Here is a 26,622-nt window from a genome sequence, read left to right as displayed (position 1 = left end):
AATTCCCGACTTGGTATTTCCTCTCAAACACACAAACAGAAGCAGCAGGCTGTAAAGTTTATGTTTATTCTATTATTGTAAAACAAGATATATGAATATACTGTATATTACATCATGGTTGGGTGATGAAATCCAAAACACATCAGCTGTTAAGGCTTGTGGTTACCAAGACTGAGTAATCCTTTTACATTGACGTTACATGCACTGCTGCGGTTTTCTTTCTTTTTGGTTTGTACCAGTTCCTGTTCCTGAATCACTCCACTGTAAAGCTACAGAAAAACAAAGGCATCAAACACAGTACCAATCTCTGGAAATACTAAATAAGAAGTAACAAACAAAATGCAGCTAATTGTTGAAATGAACTACATTACTCTCAATAAATTCCTTTAATGTTTTTATAGTGTTTCTTTTCTTCTACACTCAAACAGATTCAATTTTCACAGACCAGTAAAATATGTGACGTTCGTCAAATACAACGACAATTCCAGAAAAAAACTCTAACCCAAAGTCCTCTGAAGGTGACGGTTCCTCACTGACCTGAATGTTTGTTAAACATGGACCTGCAGAGTCTGACCTGCGTCAGTCCTTACGTTAACATCCATCTGCTGTTTCAGACAGAAGTCATAGTGTCTGACACAGTCCTGAATCCTCGACACCGAGCCGCCGGTGGACGCGCCGAGCCGCCAGTGGATACTGATGCTAATGGAGGCTCCTGAGCTGAACATGGACAGTTTCAGAAGATTCTTGGCATTAAGGACTCAAACTCCAGCATGAACATATCAGCAGACCAGAAGAGTTGAAAGTTTGGTAAAACCATAAAAACATTCAAACTAATCAGGACGCCAAACAGAATCCTCATCAACACACCGAAAGCAGGGTAGATGAAATGTTGTGGCTTCTGAGGGACTGCCTTTAACCCTGATGGCAACCAGCTGAGGAGGAGGAACTGTGTGTGATAGAGGCTGCTGGGGGACTACATCTCCCAGAATGCTTTGAGCAGGATGTGATTCCACATGAAAAGATGGAGAATGATGTCGGGGGAGCCCGACTCAACCTACGACAACTGATTTAAAAACTGATGGAATTATTGGAAAAGAGACTAGTAAATGTTTTGTATCGCTGTATAATACACAACAGTAAGAAAAGACATTATTATTATTATTATTATTATTATTATTATTATTACTTCAGAGTACGAACAGTGGGTTTGATTTCATAAAGTCAGAAAATATCACCCACAGAAAAAAATCTCATCATAAAAAATGTGTTGCATTCTTCAGTGTCCACCATCAAATGATTTAAACATTTCAGTTACTCTTATTGTGAAAGACAACATTTCATTTCTTTGTGATTGCATCAGTGTGTTGTTTACATTTCAAGTGCATTTGTGTAAAATACTTTGGTCATTAACATAAAACAAGAGGTGGCCAAAATGAAACGTTATGTTCATTTCAGGTAAGAACTAAAATATCGAAGTTAACAGTCCAATACTTTAGGAACTGCTCCAGTACAGAGAGAGGTCCAGGACATGATTAGCCTAGCTTAGCACAAAGACTGGAAGCAGGGGGAAACTGCTAGCCTAGCTTAGCATAAAGACTAGAAGCATTCCAACAACTCCAAGGCTTTCTGATATACATGTTGTTAGCCTACGTGTTTACATGTTGTATGTTGTTTATTGAACAAGTGTACAGGTAGAAATGAAAAAATGGTACATTGTGGTTTTAGCAGCAGTTAGCCTTGAAGTAAATTTGCTGACCAACAACCACTGCGTGCAGTAACGCCCCTTGGCATCACTTTATTTTCGGCATCAAAACCACTTTAGTTACCTTTGCCATCACTTTCGGATAAGGCAACAAAACCACTATGCCTATAGTTAGTTAGCTGTTGAACCCATCCTCCTCCCTCCCTCCAACCCGGTGTGTCTAAACTACGTCACCACACTCTCAGCGTACTTTCTCAGAGCGTTTACTGTCGCTGCAGATGTGCTTACATTCTAGTTAATGGAATGCCCGGTGCGTTTCATACTGGTGCTAAAGGGTGCCTTGTGCAGCGGTACCGAACGCCGCCGACGTTAAATAAAGCAGCTGATTACAGGACGGACTGCTGACCGATTACAACATGTCAATCAGTCAGACCTGGTCTGCATGAGACGGGGATTTTCATTTCATGTAGCTGAGCTAACAGTTTCCCCCTGCTTCTAGTCTTTGTGCTAAGCTAGGCTAATATACCTCTCTCTGTCTGTCCTGGAGACACAGAGATGAACCTGAAAACTACCTTCTCCTCTGACTCTGTGCAACACAACATGAGGATTTATAATCTATTTATTCTATAGTGGTACTCTATTTAGTCTAGAGTAACGTCATAAAGGACTTTATTTAGTCTGTATAATGTGGTAGAGAGTAACGTTATAAAGGACGTTATTTAGTCTGTATAATGTGGTAGAGAGTAACGTTATAAAGGACTTTATTTAGTCTGTATAATGTGGTAGAGAGTAACGTTATAAAGGACTTTATTTAGTCTGTATAATGTGGTAGAGAGTAACGTTATAAAGGACTTTATTTAGTCTGTATAATGTGGTAGAGAGTAACGTCATAAAGGACGTTATTTAGTCTGTATAATGTGGTAGAGAGTAACGTCATAAAGGACGTTATTTAGTCTGTATAATGTGGTAGAGAGTAACGTTATAAAGGACTTTATTTAGTCTGTATAATGTGGTAGAGAGTAACGTCATAAAGGACGTTATTTAGTCTGTATAATGTGGTAGAGAGTAACGTCATAAAGGACGTTATTTAGTCTGTATAATGTGGTAGAGAGTAACGTTATAAAGGACTTTATTTAGTCTTTAGTGTTACTGTATAATGTGGTAGAGAGTAACGTTATAAAGGACTTTATTTAGTCTTTAGTGTTACTGTATAATGTGGTAGAGAGTAACGTCATAAAGGACGTTATTTAGTCTGTATAATGTGGTAGAGAGTAACGTTATAAAGGACTTTATTTAGTCTTTAGTGTTACTGTATAATGTGGTAGAGAGTAACGTTATAAAGGACTTTATTTAGTCTGTATAATGTGGTAGAGAGTAACGTTATAAAGGACTTTATTTAGTCTTTAGTGTTACTGTATAATGTGGTAGAGAGTAACGTTATAAAGGACGTTATTTAGTCTTTAGTGTTACTGTATAATGTGGTAGAGAGTAACGTTATAAAGGACTTTATTTAGTCTTTAGTGTTACTGTATAATGTGGTAGAGAGTAACGTTATAAAGGACTTGGTGGCCGTTGTTCCAGGCGTACAGCGCTCTGTCTCGGGGGTTGTAGTCCAACATGGACAGGTGGCTGTATTTATTGGTGAGAGGAATGTCGATGTACTCGTAGGTGGAGGAGTTGGTGGAGTAGGCGTAGTACACTTTGGTTCCACCTGAATACCCGTTAGTAACATACATGGTTCCACAGATCATGAACGCCTCGCCGGCGCTGCGTTTCGGGTGGTTGGTGGTCCAGCTGCGGATGATCTGCAGAGTGTTTGGGTTTAACTGGCTGAGGACAATGTTTCCAGCGTTCTGATTGGTGGCGTAGACGGCCCAGAGCCCCCCCTCATCCACCATGAGGTCGATGTCCGAGTGCCCCCCCCAGGAGTAATGGTACATGTTGTTGTACCCGGCAAAGTCCAGCTGCCGGGAGCGGCTGATCAGCGACGTGCTGAAGTCGAACTTGATGATGGTGTGACTCTGAAACTTGTTGAAGTAAATGGATCCGTTATAAACCACCTGACCAGTACCGGACCAGGGGTGAGGCAGGCGGTGAGACGTGAAGTTATCTGTCGTCATGAAGTCATACATTGACTGATACTCCCTGACAAAGCGGTTGTTATGGTAACCATCCATGTACCACACCTATAAGGGAAGAAATCAAAAATAATAATCTAAAACTGTGATGAGACTCACTCTGTTGTCTCTAGATAATACTGACTAGAAACACGCTGTTGTCTCTAGATAATACTGACTGACTAGACTTACTCTGTTGTCTCTAGATAATACTGACTGACTAGACTCTGTTGTCTCTAGATAATACTGACTGACTAGACTCTGTTGTCTCTAGATAATACTGACTGACTAGACTCTGTTGTCTCTAGATAATACTGACTGACTAGACTCTGTTGTCTCTAGATAATACTGACTGACTAGACTCACTCTGTTGTCTCTAGATAATACTGATTAGACTCACTCTGTTGTCTCCTGCCGCTGCGAGCGGGTCGGTCATCCACGATCCAAACCGTGACCCAGACGTCTTGATGGTGATTGGCTCAGAGATTCCTGTCAGCTTCCCACACGCTGAAACATGAAGGTACAGGGTGGACAAAATAACATGAACACATGAAGGTACAGGACGAGACATCAGTGGGATCCTGTTGTGTGTTTGTTTCTGCGCTCTGTTATATTCTGTTATTATAATTTTAAATATATGTTTTTATAAATATATTATGTTATCATATATTGTGCTTGTTTATTTATTCCTCTGTTGTTTACTCACCCAGCCTCTGCATGCAGGCCCTCAGCCCGTCCTCTAGGTTCATCACTCGGCTGTGGAGCTCCTGGTAGTCCAGACCTCCCAGTTCTTCTTGCAGCGATCCCAGCAGCTCTGTCACATTTGCTGCCTCGTCCTTAAACTGTCGGACCAGCAGAGCGTCCGCCTTGTAGGACTCCAGGACTGGGATCAGAGGCCGTAACTCCTCCATCTTTGCTTTGATGGACTGATCGGAAAGCAGAGATCAATAACCGTCCAGACGTTTCCAGACATCCACATTCAAGTGAAGGTGGTCTGAACTGCAGCTCTTTGTTAACTCTACTCCATCTCATGGATTAATTACTAATGCTTGGATAATTAATTTAAACAACAGGGTTAGGGTTATAGCATAGAATGAGCAGCAGCTCCGTCTGGATACGTTCACCTACAATAAAGAGTACAAGAAACACTTCCTGTGTAGAGACGAAAGTCTGAGACATTACTGTCTCAACTATGAAATGTGATGCTTTGTAGTTAACCCCTAGCTAACCCTAACCCTAACCCTTCATAGTTAACCCTAATCCTTCATAGTTAACCCTAACCCTAACCCTTCATAGTTAACCCTAATCCTTCATAGTTAACCCTAACCCTTCATAGTTAACCCTAATCCTTCATAGTTAACCCTAACCCTAACCCTTCATAGTTAACCCTAACCCTTCATAGTTAACCCTAATCCTTCATAGTTAACCCTAACCCTAACCCTTCATAGTTAACCCTAATCCTTCATAGTTAACCCTAACCCTAACCCTTCATAGTTAACCCTAATCCTTCATAGTTAACCCTAACCCTAACCCTTCATAGTTAACCCTAATCCTTCATAGTTAACCCTAACCCTTCATAGTTAACCCTAACCCTTCATAGTTAACCCTAACCCTAACCCTTCATAGTTAACCCTAATCCTTCATAGTTAACCCTAACCCTAACCCTTCATAGTTAACCCTAACCCTTCATAGTTAACCCTAACCCTAACCCTTCATAGTTAACCCTAACCCTTCATAGTTAACCCTAACCCTAACCCTTCATAGTTAACCCTAACCCTAACCCTTCATAGTTAACCCTAGCTAACCCTTGTTGATTGGTTAGTTGGTGACATGATGCCGTGAAGGTTTGGATCTTGATTGGTAGTTTAAGCCGTGATGTCATGATGTGGCCGGTACCTTGTACTGTCTGGCGATGTTGCTCTCGTGTCCGGCTTCCGCCTGTCTGAATTGGGTTTCCAGAATTCTCAGCTGAACTTCCATCCTCTCCACATACTGCAGATCCCTCTGAGTCCGATGGTCCAGGACCTCGATGGACTGACTCATAGTCTGAATCTGGACAACACCATCGCATCATAACGCATAATACCATTTACTACTACTACTTATACTACAAATCACTATAATCAGAGGTATCAGCAGTAGTATAATATTATTAGTATTATTATTATCATCACCACTACTAGTAGTATTATCAGAGTATCATCACCACTATTAGTAGTATTATTAGAGTATCATCACCACTACTAGTAGTATTATCAGAGTATCATCACCACTAGTAGTAGTATTATCAGAGTATCGTCACCACTACTAGTAGTATTATCAGAGTATCGTCACCACTAGTAGTAGTATTATCAGAGTATCGTCACCACTACTAGTAGTATTATCAGAGTATCGTCACCACTAGTAGTAGTATTATCAGAGTATCGTCACCACTAGTAGTAGTATTATCAGAGTATCGTCACCACTAGTAGTAGTATTATCAGAGTATCATCACCACTAGTAGTAGTATTATCAGAGTATCATCACCACTAGTAGTAGTAGTATTATCAGAGTATCATCACCACTACTAGTAGTATTATCAGAGTATCATCACCACTAGTAGTAGTATTATCAGAGTATCATCACCACTAGTAGTAGTATTATCAGAGTATCATCATCACCACTAGTAGTAGTATTATCAGAGTATCATCACCACTAGTAGTAGTATTATCAGAGTATCATCACCACCACTAGTAGTAGTATTATCAGAGTATCATCACCACTAGTAGTAGTATTATCAGAGTATCATCATCACCACTAGTAGTAGTATTATCAGAGTATCATCACCACTAGTAGTAGTATTATCAGAGTATCATCACCACTAGTAGTAGTATTATCAGAGTATTTGGTACCTTCTCCAGCAGCTGTCGGAGCTGTTTGGTTCGGGCGTCTCTGGAGCAGACCGTCTGCTGGGGAGCGACCACCGTACAAACACATCGACCTTCAGAGTCCTGAGCTGAACTGTACACCTGCCAGCCTTCCTCAGGGGCAGAAGGACCAACCTGTGAGACAGAGATGGAAACAACACGTGTTGATGACGCAGAATTGTGTTTACAGTTATGACGTAAAATTAATTAATTAATCAAAGAAGAAGACAAAGACGAAGAAGAAGAAGAAGAAGAAGAAGAAACAACACGTGAGATGGAAAGAGATGGAAACAACACGTGTTGATGACTTGTTGTGTTTACAGTCATGATGTAAAATGATTTAATCAGAGACAGAGAAGAAGAAGAAGAAGAGAGCCTGTGCAGCGCTGCTCAGGGACACACTGACCCACATTACTCTTTTCAATCATTCAGATCAACAGGAAGTAGATTTGTCTTGTGATGTTTGTGTTTGCTGCCGTCTGCAGGCTGAATTCAGGGTTAGCCCTAACCGTCTGCAGGCTGAATTCAGGGTTAAGCCTAACCGTCTGCAGGCTGAATTCAGGGTTAAGCCTAACCGTCTGCAGGCTGAATTCAGGGTTAACCCTAACCCCCTGCAGGCTGAATTCAGTATCACACTGATGTATTTATACTGATTCTAGAGTGTTATCATATTTCATATTATACTATACTATGTATTAGTTTATATTTGATATCTGATGGACTCGATACTCTTCCTCTTCTCTTTCATTTACTGTATTTTAACATTTAACAATATAACATTTAGCTCTTTGACTTTAGTTTGTCATAAAGACACCAAAATAAAACTATTACTACTATATATTAACTATTTCTTTATCTTTTATTTAACCCTTTGAATGCTCAGCTGCTTCAGTCGGTTTATTTTCAGGCTTCAGTCGCAGCTCTACATAACACAGATCTGTATTTTATGGATGAGTTGGGATATTCACAAATGTCATCAAGTTTCATGTCATGCTCTAGTAATTTATTACACACACACACAGGTTTGTATATATAAATACGTGGTTGGGCTTCAAACTACGACGTTTGTACGGTGAAAAAGTGACTTGATGTTGTGAACACGGGACACCAACGATCAGCTGATTGTAACTTGAAAGTGAAACTTAACACACAGCGATCTCCTGGATGAAAGCTTTGAGTTTGTTGTATATAAACTGGAAAAACAAAGTTCGGAAACTTGTGTTTGGTCGATTATTTCTCTGTTGTTACAATGCTAATTGGCATTGTATTGTACATCGTCGAAAAGCCTGTTTATTTATCTTCACAATGATGTCCAACTTGTAAGGATCATGCATTAGTGGGATGAGCAGCACAGCTGATTATGTGGGTAGCGCCCAAGAAAGATTTGCCAAAATGCTCCGTCAATGGTAAACAGTGTATTCTCCTGTTGGTGTTGACTCTTGTTTTGAGTTGTTTGGTGGATTGGATGATTGAACTCTCTATCAGTAACAAGGAACAAACAAGACATATTGATTGATTGAATCCACCGTCAGGAGCCTCAGTAGCGGTGGAAGATCCATACGCAGCCACAACAGCCTGGCACCTCCTCCTCATGCTGGTCACCAACCTGGTCACACGTTGCTGTGGGATGGCGTTCCATTCCTCAACCAGGATTGGTTGCAGGTCAGCCAGCGTGGTTGTGTTGGTCACTCTAACACGTACAGCACGCCCAAGCTGATCCCACAAGTGTTGAATTGGGTTGAGGTCTGGCCTCTTGGCAGGCCGTTCCATTCTCTCTACTCCCACATTGTGGAGGTAGTCTGTGATAACCCTGGCTCTGTAGGGGCGAGCGTTGTCATCTTGGAGGATGAAGTTAGGTCCCAGATTGTGGAGATATGGGATCACCCCTGGCTGCAGAATCTCATCCCGATATCTCACTTGGCCTTCAATGATGACAAGCCTTGTTTTGCCAGTTAGGGAGATGCCCCCCCCGCCCCCCACAAACCATGACACTGCCCCCACCAAAAGCTGTTACTCCATCGGTTCAACAATCAGCATAGCGTTCTCCACGTCGTCTCCATACTTTGACCTGCCATCCAACTTTGGCAGACAGAACCTGGACTCATCACTGAACATGACATTCCCCCACATGTTCAGGTTCCATTGTCTGTGTTGTCGACACCAGCGCCAACGGGCCTGACGGTGAAGGGCAGTCATTGCAGGCTTCCTGGTAGCCTTATGAGAATACACTGTTTACCATTGGCAGAGCATTTTGGCAAATTTTTCTTGGGCGCTCCCCACATAATCAGCTGTGCTGCTCATCCCACGAATGCATGATCCTTACAAGTTGGACATCATTGCGAAGGTAAATAAACAGGCTTTCCACGGTGTAAAATACAATGACCATTAGCATTGATACAACAGAGAAATAATCCACCAAACACAAGTTTACCAACTTTGTTTTTCCAGTATATATATATATATACACACAGTATATATATATATATATATACTGTATATATATATAAATAAAGGAGAAGCTGAGGAGGATGGATTAGGTCTGGATGATGGATAAAGTAACCAAAAGTGTTAAAAATGTGTTAAAGATGTGTGAAAATCAAAGAATGTGTTAAATATGTATTAAAATACAATGACTGTTCTCATTATGTCTTTCTTATTCAGTCTTTCTGCTCATAATTCAGATTCATAACTGAGTGAAATCAACACATTATTTCAAACAGCTGTAAAAAGGTGGAACTTCTGGATTGGTCATAATAATAATAATAACTTTTAATGTCAACTTCCACATTTCATCAAACTTTTCTTGCTGCATCAGAATGAAAACACTATAATTAAATATAATTAACTTTATTATATAATATATATATATATTATATATTAAATGTGATTCTTTACTGCTGTTAAAAGCAGAATGTCCCAACCGAGCTGTCGGATCGTTACTGGGCAGAAAACACTTTTTTTCTACATGAAATAAGATGAATGTAAATTATTAATTCATTATGTCATAGTTCTTGGTCTGAGCATTTTTTTAGAGGGGGAGCGTTTGTTTCTTCCTTCTGTGTGCACTGTACGGGTGGAGCTACAATATTTCTCCAACTGGGCAGAGGAAAAAAAAAATTGTTTATTTAAATTATATCAGTAATAATGTTTAGAGAAGAAATAAGTTCACATTTTGCCCTGCTGGTTGTTTCTTACAGTAGTTTATTATTATTATTATTATTATTATTATTATTATTATTATATATTTAGTCCTAGTATGCTAAAGGATGGGGGTTAATGTAGCTCTGTTGTCACAGGTTCGATCCCCGCTGAGAACTACAGTTTAATCTGCTGATTGAATCAATCAACAGACCCAACGTGGTGTCAACGATCGAAACGGGTTTGTAATGGAGAAGTGCATGCTGGGATTTTACACTGTTACTGTGTAGTTAAAACTGTGAGTCTGTGTAACAAGACACTACAAATAATGAAATCACTTTGAACAAACTGTTAACATCAGAGACCCTAACCCCTAACTGGGGTTAGGGTCTCTGATGTTCAGATATTGGGTTAGGGGTAGGGGTTAGGGTCTCTGATGTTCAGATATTGGGTTAGGGGTAGGGGTTAGGGTCTCTGATGTTCAGATATTGGGTTAGGGTTAGGGGTAGGGATAGGGGTTAGGGGTAGGGTCTTTGATGTTCAGATATTGGGTTAGGGTTAGGGGTAGGGTTAGGGGTTCGGGTCTCTGATGTTCAGATATTGGGTTAGGGGTAGGGGTTAGGGTCTCTGATGTTCAGATATTGGGTTAGGGTTAGGGGTAGGGATAGGGGTTAGGGGTAGGGTCTTTGATGTTCAGATATTGGGTTAGGGTTAGGGGTAGGGTTAGGGGTTCGGGTCTCTGATGTTCAGATATTGAATTAGGGTTAGGGGTAGGGTTAGGGGTTAGGGTCTGTGATGTTCAGATATTGGGTTAGGGTTAGGGGTAGGGGTTAGGGGTTCGGGTCTCTGATGTTCAGATATTGGGTTAGGGGTAGGGGTTAGGGGTAGGGGTAGGTTTGGGTTAGGGTCTCTGATGTTCAGATATTGGGTTAGGGGTAGGGGTTAGAGGTAGGGGTAGGTTTGGGTTAGGGTCTCTGATGTTCAGATATTTGGTTAGGGTTAGGGCTAGGGTTAGGGGTAGGGTCTTTGATGTTCAGATATTGGGTTAGGGGTAGGGGGTAGGGGTAGGGGTAGGGTCTCTGATGTTCAGATATTGGGTTAGGGGTAGGGGTTAGGGGTAGGGTCTCTGATGTTCAGATATTGGGTTAGGGGTAGGGGTTGGGGTAGGGGTTAGGGTCTGTGATGTTCAGATATTGGGTTAGGGGTAGGGGTTGGGGTAGGGGTTAGGGTCTGTGATGTTTAGATATTGGGTTAGGGGTAGGGATTGGGGTAGGGGTTAGGGTCTGTGATGTTCAGACATTGGGTTAGGGGTAGGGGTTAGGGGTAGGGGTAGGGGTAGGGTCTTTGATGTTCAGATATTGGGTTAGGGGTAGGGGTTAGGGGTAGGGGTAGGTTTGGGTTAGGGTCTCTGATGTTCAGATATTTGGTTAGGGTTAGGGGTAGGGTTAGGGGTAGGGTCTTTGATGTTCAGATATTGGTTTAGGGGTAGGGGTAGGGGTAGGGTCTGTGATGTTCAGATATTGGGTTAGGGGTAGGGGTTAGGGGTAGGGTCTCTGATGTTCAGATATTGGGTTAGGGGTAGGGGTTGGGGTAGGGTTAGGGTCTGTGATGTTCAGATATTGGGTTAGGGGTAGGGGTTGGGGTAGGGGTTAGGGTCTGTGATGTTCAGACATTGGGTTAGGGGTAGGGGTTAGGGTTAGGGTTAGGTTTGGGTTAGGGTCTCTGATGTTCAGATATTTGGTTAGGGTTAGGGGTAGGGTTAGGGGTAGGGTCTTTGATGTTCAGATATTGGTTTAGGGGTAGGGGTAGGGGTAGGGTCTGTGATGTTCAGATATTGGGTTAGGGGTAGGGGTTAGGGGTAGGGTCTCTGATGTTCAGATATTGGGTTAGGGGTAGGGGTTGGGGTAGGGGTTAGGGTCTGTGATGTTCAGATATTGGGTTAGGGGTAGGGGTAGGGGTAGGGGTAGGGTCTTTGATGTTCAGATATTGGGTTAGGGGTAGGGGTTAGGGGTAGGGGTAGGTTTGGGTTAGGGTCTCTGATGTTCAGATATTTGGTTAGGGTTAGGGGTAGGGTTAGGGGTAGGGTCTTTGATGTTCAGATATTGGTTTAGGGGTAGGGGTAGGGGTAGGGTCTGTGATGTTCAGATATTGGGTTAGGGGTAGGGGTTAGGGGTAGGGTCTCTGATGTTCAGATATTGGGTAAGGGGTAGGGGTAGGTTTGGGTTAGGGTCTCTGATGTTCAGATATTGGGTTAGGGGTAGGGAATAGGGGTAGGGGGTAGGGGTAGGGGTAGGGTCTGTGATGTTCAGATATTGGTTAGGGGTAGGGGTTAGGGGTAGGGTCTCTGATGTTCAGATATTGGGTTAGGGGTAAGGGTTGGGGTAGGGGTTAGGGTGTGTGATGTTCAGATATTGGCTTAGGGGTAGGGGTTAGGGGTAGGGTCTCTGATGTTCAGATATTGGGTTAGGGGTAGGGGTTGGGGTAGGGGTTAGGGTCTGTGATGTTCAGATATTGGGTTAGGGGTAGGGGTTAGGGGTAGGGGTAGGGTCTTTGATGTTCAGATATTGGGTTAGGGGTAGGGGTTAGGGGTTAGGGGTAGGGTCTCTGATGTTCAGATATTGGGTTAGGGGTAGGGGTAGGTTTGGGTTAGGGTCTCTGATGTTCAGATATTGGGTTAGGGGTAGGGGTAGGTTTGGGTTAGGGTCTCTGATGTTCAGATATTGGGTTAGGGGTAGGGATAGGGGTAGGGGTTAGGGGTTAGGGTCTTTGATGCTCAGATATTGGGTTAGGGGTAGGGGTTGGGGTAGGGGTTAGGGTCTGTGATGTTCAGATATTGGGTTAGGGGTAGGGGTTGGGGTAGGGGTTAGGGTCTGTGATGTTCAGATATTGGGTTAGGGGTAGGGGTTAGGGGTAGGGGTTAGGGGTAGGGTCTCTGATGTTCAGATATTGGGTTAGGGGTAGGGGTTGGGGTAGGGGTTAGGGTCTGTGATGTTCAGATATTGGGTTAGGGGTAGGGGTTAGGGGTAGGGGTATGGGTAGGGTCTTTGATGTTCAGATATTGGGTTAGGGGTAGGGGTTAGGGGTAGGGTCTCTGATGTTCAGATATTGGGTTAGGGGTAGGGGTAGGTTTGGGTTAGGGTCTCTGATGTTCAGATATTGGGTTAGGGGTAGGGTTAGGGGTAGGGGTTAGGGGTTAGGGTCTTTGATGTTCAGATATTGGGTTAGGGGTTAGGGGTAGGGTCTCTGATGTTCAGATATTGGGTTAGGGATAGGGGTTAGGGGTAGGGTTAGGGGTTAGGGTCTTTGATGTTCAGATATTGGGTTAGGGGTAGGGGTAGGGTTAGGGGTAGGGTTAGGGGTTAGGGGTTAGGGTCTTTGATGTTCAGATATTGGGTTAGGGGTAGGGGTAGGGTTAGGGGTTAGGGGTAGGGGTAGGGTTAGGGGTTAGGGGTAGGGGTAGGGTTAGGGGTAGGGTTAGGGGTTAGGGGTTAGGGTCTTTGATGTTCAGATATTGGGTTAGGGGTAGGGGTTAGGGGTAGGGTTAGGGGTTAGGGTCATTGATGTTCAGATATTGGGTTAGGGGTTAGGGTTAGGGTCTCTGATGTTCAGATATTGATCGATCAGAATGATTATCAGAAGTTAATCAAATATAAACAGGAACATCAGTGAACAAGGTTTCACACTGTCTGACTAAAATACAGTAGAATAGAATAAAATATAGAAGACAGTAGAATAGAATAGAATATAGAAGACAGTAGAATAGAATAGAATATAGAATAACATATAGAAGACAGTAGAGTATAAATAGAAACATGATCTATTCACCACAGTGAAGTGTGATCCCATCAGCAGCAGCAGAAAAACGTTGAGCAGATTCTCCTCCGACTCCATCTGTCAAACACATTCACCGTTAACCTGCTTAACGTTAACCCGGTTATCTCTGAGCCTGGTTATCTGTTAGCCTGGTTACCTTCTGTTAACCCGGTTACCTCTTAGCCTGGTTATCTGTTAATCTGGTGTGTATCCCTCTCTCTGCTCCTCTCTGCTCTTCCTCCTTCCTCCCTCCCTCCTCTCTCTGGTCCCTCTGCTCTTCTTCCTCCCTCCCTCCTCTCTCTGGTCCCTCTGTTCCTGCTCTTCCTCCTTCCTCCCTCCTCTCTCTGCTCTTCCTCCTCCCTCCCTCCTCTCTCTGGTCTCTCTGTTCCTGCTCTTCCTTCTCCCTCCTTCCCTCCTCTCTCTGCTCTTCCTCCTCCCTCCCTCCGCTTTCTATTTCTTCTTCTCTGATATGAAGCCAAACATTGTCCCAGTGGAAACCCGATCCTGCAGCTGACAGTGTGTTGGGGGGAGGGGGTTACAGTATCAATATATCAAAAACAACAGAACTCCCCGTTGGCTCCCTTAATTGATCTAATGATTAATCCCCTTCTGACATTTTTTTCCCCGTGAGTCTCAGATCTGGTGTGTTCTGGTTTAATATTAGTGTTAGATTATCTGGTCTAATATTTGTGTTAGACCAGATCAGACCAGATGGGTCCGAGATATCTCAGGATCGAAGTCTAATGACACGATGTCTGTTACTGCTCTACAGAGGTCATCAGTGCTCCGTCAGAATGCTCTGATATTAACCCTCCTGTCTGCATACTGTTATATATATATATATATATATATATATACACACACTTATACTATACTTATGTTACTGTGGACGTTGCCGTAGTTTTGTGGCATGGCGTACAAATGACATGTGAATGGCCTAAAATTCCTCCTCATGACACGTGGAATTTCCTTGTAATGTCGTACTATTTTGACGTTGACGGCGTTCGTCTAAAATAAAATCAGAGTGTTTTTCCTGCTTCCCCGGAGACGTTCACGCTTTGATTCGACAGGAAGTCACATTATTCTCATCTTCTTCAGGTTCAGACTGATAACAGCAGAGTTCAGGTAAAAAGTGAGTGACCAGATGTAGACCAGGTAAAAACCAACAGGTAATCAATCAGCTTCCTGTCTCATCAAGCTGTTGTGATCAATCAGTTATGAATCAGTTCAAAGGTCACAGACATGAAGATGTTTCAGTCTGAATGAGACGAAAGGAGAAGAAGCAGCAGATGGAGGAGAAGAACGTCTCTAAATTAATCATCATTTTCCTCATTTGGTCGTCATGGAAACATCCCTATCTGCAGGCATCACAGTGTGTGTGTGTGTGTGTGTGAGTGAGTGAGAGTGTCAGATGGTCCACAGCAGGGTTCAACACACACACACACACACACACACACAGTTGGACAGAAATCAAGATTTCAGTTAGAAAAGAAGAAACGAGGCGTTCAGGAACATTTTGTTATTTTACAGCAACAAAATAAAAACAGAAACTGATCCTATCTGAATGATTTAACTTTAATAAACATGAAGATTATTCAATAATCTGAATGTGTTAAACAGCTCTTTCTAATAAATCAGAAAATCCCACAGGAAGGAAGTGAAGCTCTCTGAAACGAGAAGTGAGGATATCAAAATAAAACAGGAAATGAATGAATGACGATGTAAAATAACCGTAAGAAGCAGGACGGGACCCGGTGGACTCCTTCCTCTTCATGGACTCCATCATCACCCCGTACCTCCAGTTGGACCTTACCTACTTCATGATGTGATTCAGTTTTATTATTATTATCATTTGTTATATATATAATAATAATATATATTATCATAATTATTATTATTATATGTATATATATATATATATATATATATATACCCTAACCCTAACCTGAATCACCTGAATGGTAGAAAGTCGCTGCCGCAGTGCCTCTGAGCAACAGAGTCTGAATGAACACAGTTTACAGTGTTTGATTCAGTGTGTACTTTATTTTGAAAGTTTAACATACAGGAAGTTGAAAAGAGCGTGATCAGCAGTCTCACGTCTCAATAAAAAATCAATAACTGATCAATATCTCACTATAAAATAAAAAAAGTTTCACATTTCACACAATCAATAACTTGATCATTGATCAACAAGCGGGGAGGGGGGGGGGCGCTAACACACACTGGTTAATCTTATCAGCAGGTATACGGGGGGGGGGGGGGGGGGGGGGGGAGCCACACCTGTGCAGCTACAGTCTCTATTTACACACTGGTACATGTTTAACACCTCGCTGCGGTTTCATTAAAGTGTTTCTGACCACACCCACTGTGATGTCACAGTGTACTGGAGTACACTGTGACATCACTGTGACATCACCAACAGAAACGAGAGGTTCAGTTTTAAAACATCTGGTTAAACTGATCTCAGATCAATCGGATCGATTACAGAACGAGTTTAAAGCACAAAGAACAGAAATTTATCATTTGGGGCTCAAAAGAGAAATTAAAAGTGAAATCAATTTTATTATCATTTAGTTAATTTTATTATGTTATTTATTACTTTTCTAACATTAATGTATATTTCCTCACATTTAATAAAGATAAATTACGTTCTGACCTAATGATGAGTAATGATAAATGTCATAATCTGGATCTACAGTAAATACAGATGATATGGACCTGTCTAATATCTGACCTGCGTTTGGGACCTGTCTAATATCTGATCTGTGTTTGGGACCTGTCTAATATCTGATCTGACATGTGACCTGCATTTGGGACCTGTCTAATATCTGATCTGTGTTTGGGACCTGTCTAATATCTGATCTGACACGTGACCTGTGTTTGGGACCTGTCTAATATCTGATCTGACACGTGATCTGTGTTTGGGACCTGTCTAATATCTGATCTGACATCTGACCTGTGTTTGGGACCTGTCTAATATCTGATCTGACACGTGACCTGCGTTTGGGACCTGTCTAATATCTGATCTGACATGTGATCTGTGTTTGGGACCTGTCTAATATCTGATCTGACACGTGACCTGCGTTTGGGACCTGTCTAATATCTGATCTGACACGTGACCTGCGTTTGGGACCTGTCTAATATCTGATCTGACATGTGATCTGTGTTTGGGACCTGTCTAATATCTGATCTGACACGTGACCTGTGTTTGGGACCTGTCTAATATCTGATCTGACATGTGATCTGTGTTTGGGACCTGTCTAATATCTGATCTGACACGTGACCTGCGTTTGGGACCTGTCTAATATCTGATCTGACATGTGATCTGTGTTTGGGACCTGTCTAATATCTGATCTGACATGTGATCTGTGTTTGGGACCTGTCTAATATCTGATCTGACATGTGATCTGTGTTTGGGACCTGTCTAATATCTGATCTGACATGTGATCTGTGTTTGGGACCTGTCTAATATCTGATCTGACATCTGACCTGTGTTTGGGACCTGTCTAATATCTGATCTGACACGTGACCTGCGTTTGGGACCTGTCTAATATCTGATCTGACACGTGACCTGCGTTTGGGACCTGTCTAATATCTGATCTGACACGTGACCTGCGTTTGGGACCTGTCTAATATCTGATCTGACACGTGACCTGCGTTTGGGACCTGTCTAATATCTGATCTGACACGTGACCTGCGTTTGGGACCTGTCTAATATCTGACCTCTCATTTCAATCACCAGTAGAACCTCTCCTCCGTCATGTATCGACAGCAGTCTGTCATCTGATTGGCCGAGTTAAACCGTCCAATGAAAGGCTGTTACCTGTCCTTTACATCTCTTTCCTGTGGCGAGACGTCCTCACAGGTCGAGGACTGACTGCTAGACTAGCCGACTACTCTGCACAAAGCCTACAGGACACAGACAGACAGAGGCCGGTGGACAGACAGGGAGACAGACAGAGAGACAGAGAGACAGACAGGTAGATATGTCAGAGCTGGTAGAGTGAGACAGGAGGTCAGACCACTGCTGCTGCTGAACTATATTAATACAAATAATAATAATAATAATATTAATAATAATATTAATAATACTAATATTAATACTAACAATAATAATAATATTACTAATAATACTAATCTTAATACCAATAATACTACTATTAATAATAATAATAATAATAATAATAATAATAATATTAATACTAAAATGGGGTTATTGTTGATATTTGCTGCTGTAACGGACTGAAGCTCAACTGACGTGTTTTATTAGTTTGTATTTAAACTGATTATCAGACAGAAATCTGATCTTATTCATATTCATCTTTAACAATATTTACATATATATTTATATATATATATGAATATATTAATTTTATAACACAGTAAACTGAATATCCTTCAGTTCTGGACAAAACAAGATATTTGAAGACGTCACCTTGGACCAAATCATTAATCAATAACCATCAGCAAATCAATAACCATCAGCAAATCAATAACCATCAGGTAAATCAATAATCATCAGGAAATCAATAACCATCAGGTAAATCAATAATCATCAGGAAATCAATAACCATCAGGAAATCAATAACCATCAGGTAAATCAATAACCATCAGCAAATCAATAACCATCAGGAAATCAATAACCATCAGGAAATCAATAATCATCAGGAAATCAATAACCATCAGGAAATCAATAACCATCAGGTAAATCAATAACCATCAGCAAATCAATAACCATCAGGAAATCAATAACCATCAGGTAAATCAATAATCATCAGGAAATCAATAATCATCAGGAAATCAATAATCATCAGGAAATCAAGAACCATCAGGTAAATCAATAATCATCAGGAAATCAATAATCATCAGGAAATCAATAATCATCAGGAAATCAATAACCATCAGGTAAATCAATAATCATCAGGAAATCAATAATCATCAGGAAATCAATAATCATCAGGTAAATCAATAACCATCAGGAAATCAATAAAGGCGTTCGGTGCTCTGAGATGAGATTCTCCTGCCTTACAGGTGCACAGGTGTTTGCCAGGTGTGTTCCAGGTGTGTAACAGGTGTGTTACAGGTGTGAAGTTTGGGTAGCGTTCAGCACACAGACAGGCAGAGCACATATACGCACAGACAGGCTTCTGCTGTAACCATAGCAACCAACCATCAAAGGTCATAGAGGTCATCAGGATGAGAGGGGGTTGTATAAGAAAGGTCAAAATTCATCTGGAGGTTAAAGACCAACATCTGTGCAACAAGAGGTCAATTCAGGGCGTCCACACCAAGAACGACAACTATAAATAATAATAATAATAATCATAATAGTAATAATAATAAATATATGATCCACACCACACCAAGAATGACAACTATAAATAATAATAATAATAATAATAATAATAATAATACATTTATTTTATATAGCGCGTTATTGTTATCAGTGTGGACGGCCCTTTAATGTAGAGGTCAAATGGAGGTCATTTAAAGGTCACATTTAGAGGTCATACTCTGCTCATTAAAAGTCAATGTGAGGTCAGATGTAGGTCATATAAATGTCACGTGAAGGTCATTTAAAGGTCACATTTTGAGGTCGTACTCTGGTCATTAAAAGTCAAACTAAGGTCAGATGTAGGTCGTAAAAAAGGTCACGTCAAGGTCATATGTAGGTCATGGCACCTTTGGCACTGCTTTCCAGGAAGACTTTGATGTAGGAGGTGGGGACGTATCCCTCCTCCTCCAGGTTCCTCCGTACTCTGGTCCAACCATCACCTTTGTCCTCTTCCACCACAGAAAGTAGTTCTCCCTCCACCATCGACAGAGTCCCTTCGTTCTGACCTGGAGAAGATCAACAACAACATGTTCAGACCCAACAGAACCAGAAGAGAACTCTGGTTCTCCCATCATGCCTCTGGCCCAGCCGGGCCATGTGAACGAGTGAACCATTCAGCGGTGACGTCATCCAGATTACCCCCCCCACGGCTTCAGATATAGAATCCAGAGAGTCGTCGTGGAGCCCAGCCCTGTTAGTATCACTGTGTACCTGTACGTGAGCTGAGTAGTAGTAGTACCTTGGAAGGGGTAAAGGGACTTGCAGGTGCCGATACTCGGTAACGGTTCTTCATCATCAAAGTCATCGTCAAACTCCGAACTACGAGACTTAAACTGAAGCTCTGCACTGTGATCCTCAGTGTAGCTGCCGTCAGGACTGAGGACAGACAGACAGGTAGAGAGAGACAGACAGGTAGAGAGAGATAGGTAGAAAGAGACGGGTAGAGAGAGACAGACAGGTAGAGCGAGAGAGACAGGTAGAGAGAGACAGACAGGTAGAGAGAGACAGACAGGTAGAGAGAGACGGGTAGAGAGAGACGGGTAGAGAGAGACGGTTAGAGAGAGACAGACGGGTAGAGAGAGACAGACAGATAGAGAGAAACAGGTAGAGAGAGAGAGGTAGAAACAGACGGGTAGAGAGAGACAGGTAGAGAGAGAGAGGTAGAGACAGACGGGTAGAGAGAGACAGGTAGAGAGAGAGAGGTAGAGACAGACGGGTAGAGAGAGACGGGTAGAGAGAGACGGTTAGAGAGAGACAGACGGGTAGAGAGAGACGGGTAGAGAGAGACGGTTAGAGAGAGACAGACGGGTAGAGAGAGACAGACAGATAGAGAGAGACAGGTAGAGAGAGAGAGGTAGAAACAGACGGGTAGAGAGAGACAGGTAGAGAGAGAGAGGTAGAGACAGACAGGTAGAGAGAGACGGGTAGAGAGAGACAGACGGGTAGAGAGAGACAGACAGGTAGAGAGAGACAGACAGGTAGAGAGAGACAGGTAGAGAGAGACGGGTAGAGAGAGACGGGTAGAGAGAGACGGTTAGAGAGAGACAGACGGGTAGAGAGAGACAGACAGATAGAGAGAAACAGGTAGAGAGAGAGAGGTAGAAACAGACGGGTAGAGAGAGACAGGTAGAGAGAGAGAGGTAGAGACAGACGGGTAGAGAGAGACGGGTAGAGAGAGACGGTTAGAGAGAGACAGACGGGTAGAGAGAGACAGACAGATAGAGAGAGACAGGTAGAGAGAGAGAGGTAGAAACAGACGGGTAGAGAGAGACAGGTAGAGAGAGAGAGGTAGAGACAGACGGGTAGAGAGAGACGGGTAGAGAGAGACAGACGGGTAGAGAGAGACAGACAGGTAGAGAGAGACAGGTAGAGAGAGAGAGGTAGAAACAGACGGGTAGAGAGAGACAGGTAGAGAGAGAGAGGTAGAGACAGACGGGTAGAGAGAGACGGGTAGAGAGAGACGGGTAGAGAGACAGACAGGTAGAGAGAGACAGACAGATAGACAGAGAGACGGGTAGAGAGAGAGACGGGTAGAGAGAGAGAGACGGGTAGAGTGACAGACAGGTAGAGAGAGACAGTTAGAGAGAGAGAGACAGGTAGAGAGAGACAGACAGATAGACAGAGAGATGGTTAGAGAGAGACGGGTAGAGAGACAGACAGGTAGAGAGAGAGACGGGTAGAGAGAGAGAGACAGGTAGAGAGAGACGGGTAGAGAGACAGACAGGTAGAGAGAGACAGACAGATAGACAGACAGGTAGAGACAGGTAGAGAGACAGGTAGAGGGAGAGACGGGTAGAGATGGGTAGAGAGAGAGACAGGTAGACAGACAGACAGGTAGACAGACAGGTTTATTAATGTTCAGTGTACTGTATATAGAAAACTTTCAGTCCAACAGATTCGTCACATTTCAGGCTGTTATCAATAATTCACTTCATTTTATAGATCATGTAGGGCAGGGCAAGGCCGTCATCTATATTATAATAATCGATAATCAGTAATCAATAATATAATAATCAATAATCAGCACCTCTCTCTGCTGGCTGGACTCCGGTTGTCCAGCTGTTTCAGGCTGCTGCTGCCTGGCGTCGTCGCCTGGGAATTTAACCCACAACCTCCACTTTGTCTTCTACTGCTGTGATCAGACAGCCTGCTGTCGGCCTCCGACAACCACGCCTAGAGAAACCACAAATACCATTAACATACATTAGACCCCACATACGTACCATTAACACACATTAAACCAGATATACATACCATTAACATACATTAGACCCCACATACGTACCATTAACATACATTAAACCACATAAACATACCATTAACATACATTAGACCAGACATACATACCATTACTCATACCAATACTCATTGACAGACATTAAAACTAGGGTTGGTAACTTTAATAAAATATAATATGTACTGTAACTGTCGTCATATCCTGACAGCAGCAGACGAGACAGATTCCACAGCGCCCGCAGAAAAACAACCAATCAGAGTCGAGGAGTCTCTAAAGCAGCTGTCAATGACGGCTCGTGACCTCGTGACCTCTGATCAAACGGTGAAACTAGGCCGTGCTGATCAGAATTATATGTGTATATATATATATATATACTGTATATATATATTTATACATATTATGAATCCAGAAAGACGATTTCTCTCCTCAGGTTTCACTTTTGAGATGTAAACAGGAAGTTTACTGCAGCTGCTGGGCGGAGCTTCTTATGGCTGCCAGGTCACGTTCTCCAGTACTGTGTTTGTGTGTGTGTGTGTTTGTGAACTATGTGTATACATGTAGTATTTGCAGTATATATACCTGGTTCCTCCTCAGCTCGTCCTCCAGTCTCTGCAGACTCTGCTTCACTTCATCCAGTCGAGGCTCCAGACTGCCGGCGTCGCCCATCTGAGGACTTCGTTCATAAACTTCCCTCATTTTCAGCAGAGCGTCTCTGAAACACACAGTGATACAAATACTACCATTAAAATACTATACAGAATACTACTCTAATTGAAATACTATAAAAATACTACAACCATTAAAATACTATACAAAAATAGCCATCATCCTCCTCTCTCCCACCACCTCCACTGGGTCCAGGGGGCATCCCTGGACAGAGCTGGCCTTCCTAATCACTGTATCAAGTCTACTCCTGTCCCAGCCGAGATGTTGCTGCCGCAGCAGACCACTCCTTCCTCTCCTTACCCAGCAGACCACTCCTTCCTCTCCTTACCCAGCAGACCACTCCTTGCTCTCCTTACCCAGCAGACCACTCCTTCCTCTCCTTACCCAGCAGACCACTCCTTCCCCTCATTACCCAGCAGACCAGTCCTTGCTCTCCTTACCCAGCAGACCACTCCTTCCTCTCCTTACCCAGCAGACCACTCCTTCCTCTCCTTACCCAGCAGACCACTCCTTCCCCTCATTACCCAGCAGACCAGTCCTTGCTCTCATTACCCAGCAGACCACTCCTTCCTCTCCTTACCCAGCAGACCAGTCCTTGCTCTCCTTACCCCAGCAGACCACTCCTTCCTCTCCTTACCCAGCAGACCACTCCTTGCTCTCCTTACCCCAGCAGACCACTCCTTCCCCTCATTACCCCAGCAGACCACTCCTTCCTCTCCTTACCCAGCAGACCACTCCTTCCCCTCATTACCCAGCAGACCACTCCTTCCTCTCCTTACCCCAACAGACCACTCCTTCCCCTCATTACCCAGCAGACCACTCCTTCCTCTCCTTACCCAGCAGACCAGTCCTTGCTCTCCTTACCCCAGCAGACCACTCCTTCCTCTCCTTACCCAGCAGACCACTCCTTGCTCTCCTTACCCCAGCAGACCACTCCTTCCCCTCATTACCCCAGCAGACCACTCCTTCCTCTCCTTACCCAGCAGACCACTCCTTCCTCTCCTTACCCAACAGACCACTCCTTCCCCTCATTACCCAACAGACCACTCCTTCCTCTCCTTACCCCAACAGACCACTCCTTCCCCTCATTACCCAGCAGACCACTCCTTCCTCTCCTTACCCAGCAGACCACTCCTTCCTCTCATTACCCAGCAGATCACTCCTTCCTCTCCTTACCCCAACAGACCACTCCTTCCCCTCATTACCCAGCAGACCACTCCTTCCTCTCCTTACCCCAGCAGACCAGTCCTTAATCTCCTTACCCAGCAGACCACTCCTTCCTCTCCTTACCCCAACAGACCAATCCTTCCTCTCCTTACCCCAGCAGACCACTCCTTCCTCTCCTTACCCAGCAGACCAGTCCTTGATCTCCTTACCCAGCAGACCCCTCCTTCCTCTCCTTACCCAGCAGACCACTCCTTCCTCTCCTTACCCCAGCAGACCAGTCCTTCCTCTCCTTACCCAGCAGACCCCTCCTTCCTCTCCTTACCCAGCAGACCACTCCTTCCTCTCCTTACCCCAGCAGACCAGTCCTTGCTCTCCTTACCCAGCAGACCACTCCTTCCTCTCCTTACCCCAACAGACCCCTCCTTCCTCTCCTTACCCAGCAGACCACTCCTTCCTCTCCTTACCCCAGCAGACCACTCCTTCCTCTCCTTACCCAGCAGACCACTCCTTCCTCTCCTTACCCCAGCAGACCAGTCCTTGCTCTCCTTACCCAGCAGACCACTCCTTCCTCTCCTTACCCCAACAGACCACTCCTTCCTCTCCTTACCCGGCAGACCCCTCCTTCCTCTCCTTACCCAGCAGACCACTCCTTAGTCTCCTTACCCAGCAGACCAGCAGACCATTCGTTCCTCTCCTTACCCCAGCAGACCACTCCTCCCTCTCCTTACCCCAACAGACCACTCCTTCCTCTTGTTACCCTGCAGACCACTCCTTCCTCTCCTTACCCAGCAGACCACTCCTTACTCTCCTTACCCCAACAGACCACTCCTTACTCTCCTTACCCCAGCAGACCACTCCTTCCCCTCCTTACCCCAACAGACCATTCCTTACTCTCCTTACCCCAGCAGACCAGCAGACCACTCCTTACTCTCCATACCCCAACAGACCACTCCTTACTCTCCTTACCCCAACAGACCACTCCTTACTCTCCTTACCCCAGGAGACCAGCAGACCACTCCTTACTCTCCTTACCCCAACAGACCACTCCTTACTCTCCTTACCCAGTAGACCACTCCTTACTCTCCTTACCCCAGCAGACCAGCAGACCCCTCCTTACTCTCCTTACCCAGTAGACCAGTCCTTACTCTCCTTACCCCAGCAGACCACTCCTTACTCTCCTTACCCCAGCAGACCAGCAGACCCCTCCTTACTCTCCTTGCCCAGTAGACCAGTCCTTACTCTCCTTACCCCAGCAGACCACACCTTACTCTCCTTACCCCAGGAGACCAGCAGACCACTCCTTACTCTCCTTACCCCAACAGACCACTCCTTACTCTCCTTACCCAGTAGACCACTCCTTACTCTCCTTACCCCAGCAGACCAGCAGACCCCTCCTTACTCTCCTTACCCAGTAGACCAGTCCTTACTCTCCTTACCCCAGCAGACCACTCCTTACTCTCCTTACCCCAGCAGACCACTCCTTCCTCTCCTTACCCCAGCAGACCAGCAGACCACTCCTTACTCTCCATACCCCAACAGACCACTCCTTCCTCTCCTTACCCCAGCAGACCACTCCTTCCTCTCCTTACCCCAACAGACCACTCCTTCCTCTCCTTACCCAGCAGACCACTCCTTCCTCTCCTTACCCCAACAGACCACTCCTTCCTCTCCTTACCCAGCAGACCACTCCATAAAAAATGGCTGTGTATGTGTTCAGTGTGTACCTCTGCCCTCAGTGAGTGTTCAGTGTGTGTTCAGTGTGTACCTCTGCTCTCTCTCTCTCTGGATCTCCAGGTTGATGTTGTTGATTCTGGTTTGAAGTTTCTTTCTTCTTTGTTCAGGAGGAAGATGACTGCAGTCTGCAGGTCCAGAACCCTGCAACAGTTCATTACACCTCATTACATTATAGCATATTATATTATGTTATGCTATATTATATAATATTATGTTATATTATATTATAATATATTATTGTATTTATTTTATTATATTATGTTATAGAACATCATAGTATATTATAGTATAACATAGTGCAGTATAGTGTAGTATAGTACAGTATAGTATAGCATAGTATAGTAAAGCATTATATGGCATAGTATAGTGTATTATGATATAGTATTGTACAGTATAGTATAGTATACTACAGTATAGTATAATATAGAATAGTGTAGTGTAATGTTGTGTAGTATAGTATAGTATAGTATATTAAAGTGTAGTGTAGTGTACTACAGTATAGTATAGTGTAGTGTAGTGTTGTGTAGCATAGTGTAGTGTAGTATAGTATAGTATAGTATAGGGTAGGGTAGTGTAGTATAGTATAGTATAGTATAGTGTAGTGTTGTGTAGTAGTGTAGTGTAGTATAGTGTTGTGTAGTATAGTATATCATGTTTAGTGTAATGTAGTGTAGTGTAGTGTAGTGTAGTATAGTGTTGTGTAGTGTAGTATATCGTGTTTAGTGTAATGTAGTGTAGTATCGTGTTGTGTAGTGTAGTGTAATGTAGTGTAGTGTAGTGTTGTTTAGTGTAGTGTAATGTAGTGTAGTATAGTGTTGTGTAGTATAGTATATCATGTTTAGTGTAATGTACTGTAGTATAGTGTAGTGTAGTGTGGTGTAATGTAGTTTTAGTGTAGTGTTGTGTAGTGTAGTATATCGTGTTTAGTGTAATGTAGTATAGTGTTGTGTAGTGTAATGTAGTGTAGTGTAGTGTTGTTTAGTGTAGTGTAATGTAGTGTATTATAGTGTAATGTAGTATAGTGTTGTTTAGTGTAGTATAGTGTTGTGTAATATAGTGTAATGTAGTATAGTATAGTATAGTGTATTATAGTGTAATGTAGTATAGTATAGTATAGTGTAGTGTATTATAGTGTGATGTAGTATAGTATAGTATAGTGTAGTGTATTATAGTGTAATGTAGTATAGTATAGTATAGTATAGTGTTGTGTAGTATAGTGTAATGTAGTATAGTATTGTATAGTGTAGTGTATTATAGTGTAATGTAGTATAGTGGTGTGTAGTCTAGTATAGTGTAATGTAGTATAT

The 26,622-nt window shown here is 43.2% G+C and overlaps 2 protein-coding genes across 3 annotated transcripts; both read right to left on the bottom strand.

The window, feature by feature from the left end:
- Positions 1–3,060: 3,060 nt before the first annotated feature.
- LOC119484401 (noelin-like) lies at positions 3,061–13,948 on the bottom strand. Of its 2 annotated transcripts, none has more exons than XM_037763204.1 (7): positions 13,834–13,948; positions 13,689–13,754; positions 6,711–6,860; positions 5,716–5,871; positions 4,526–4,745; positions 4,220–4,326; positions 3,061–3,888 (listed from the first exon to the last, which is right to left on the bottom strand). In XM_037763204.1, exons 2-7 carry the CDS (start codon positions 13,752–13,754, stop codon positions 3,226–3,228), a joined length of 1,362 nt encoding a protein of 453 aa, XP_037619132.1. In that variant the 5' UTR covers positions 13,834–13,948; the 3' UTR covers positions 3,061–3,225. The 2 variants fall into 2 exon arrangements, with proteins under 2 accessions (XP_037619132.1, XP_037619133.1); XM_037763205.1 differs by having other exon boundaries at positions 13,853–13,930.
- Positions 13,949–16,415: 2,467 nt separating this feature from the next.
- Positions 16,416–25,497, bottom strand: LOC119484402 (formin-binding protein 1 homolog). The gene is made up of 6 exons (XM_037763206.1): positions 25,347–25,497; positions 22,328–22,460; positions 21,539–21,684; positions 19,751–19,887; positions 19,359–19,517; positions 16,416–17,585 (listed from the first exon to the last, which is right to left on the bottom strand). The coding sequence occupies exons 1-6, from the start codon at positions 25,478–25,480 to the stop codon at positions 17,557–17,559; spliced, it is 738 nt and encodes a 245-aa protein (XP_037619134.1). The 5' UTR covers positions 25,481–25,497; the 3' UTR covers positions 16,416–17,556.
- Positions 25,498–26,622: the final 1,125 nt, after the last annotated feature.

The sequence above is a fragment of the Sebastes umbrosus genome, unplaced genomic scaffold (genome assembly GCF_015220745.1).
Source record: "Sebastes umbrosus isolate fSebUmb1 unplaced genomic scaffold, fSebUmb1.pri scaffold_204_arrow_ctg1, whole genome shotgun sequence".
NCBI lineage: Eukaryota > Metazoa > Chordata > Actinopteri > Perciformes > Sebastidae > Sebastes > Sebastes umbrosus.
Note: the sequence above shows the minus strand (reverse complement) of the source record. Positions and strands in the feature narration are given on the sequence as shown.

Coding starts and splice junctions, on each gene's coding strand:
- LOC119484402 (XM_037763206.1), bottom strand. CDS start 25,480: ATGAGGTGTAATGAACTGTTGCAGGGTTCTGGACCTGCAGACTGCAGT. Junction 22,461..25,346: donor CAGAGAGAGAGAGAGCAGAG/GTACACACTGAA, acceptor TGTGTGTTTCAG/AGACGCTCTGCTGAAAATGA. Junction 19,888..21,538: donor AGTCCAGCCAGCAGAGAGAG/GTGCTGATTATT, acceptor GTCTGTCCTCAG/TCCTGACGGCAGCTACACTG.
- LOC119484401 (XM_037763204.1), bottom strand. CDS start 13,754: ATGGAGTCGGAGGAGAATCTGCTCAACGTTTTTCTGCTGCTGCTGATG. Junction 4,746..5,715: donor ACATCGCCAGACAGTACAAG/GTACCGGCCACA, acceptor CTTTCCGATCAG/TCCATCAAAGCAAAGATGGA. Junction 3,889..4,219: donor CAGCGGCAGGAGACAACAGA/GTGAGTCTAATC, acceptor CTTCCCTTATAG/GTGTGGTACATGGATGGTTA.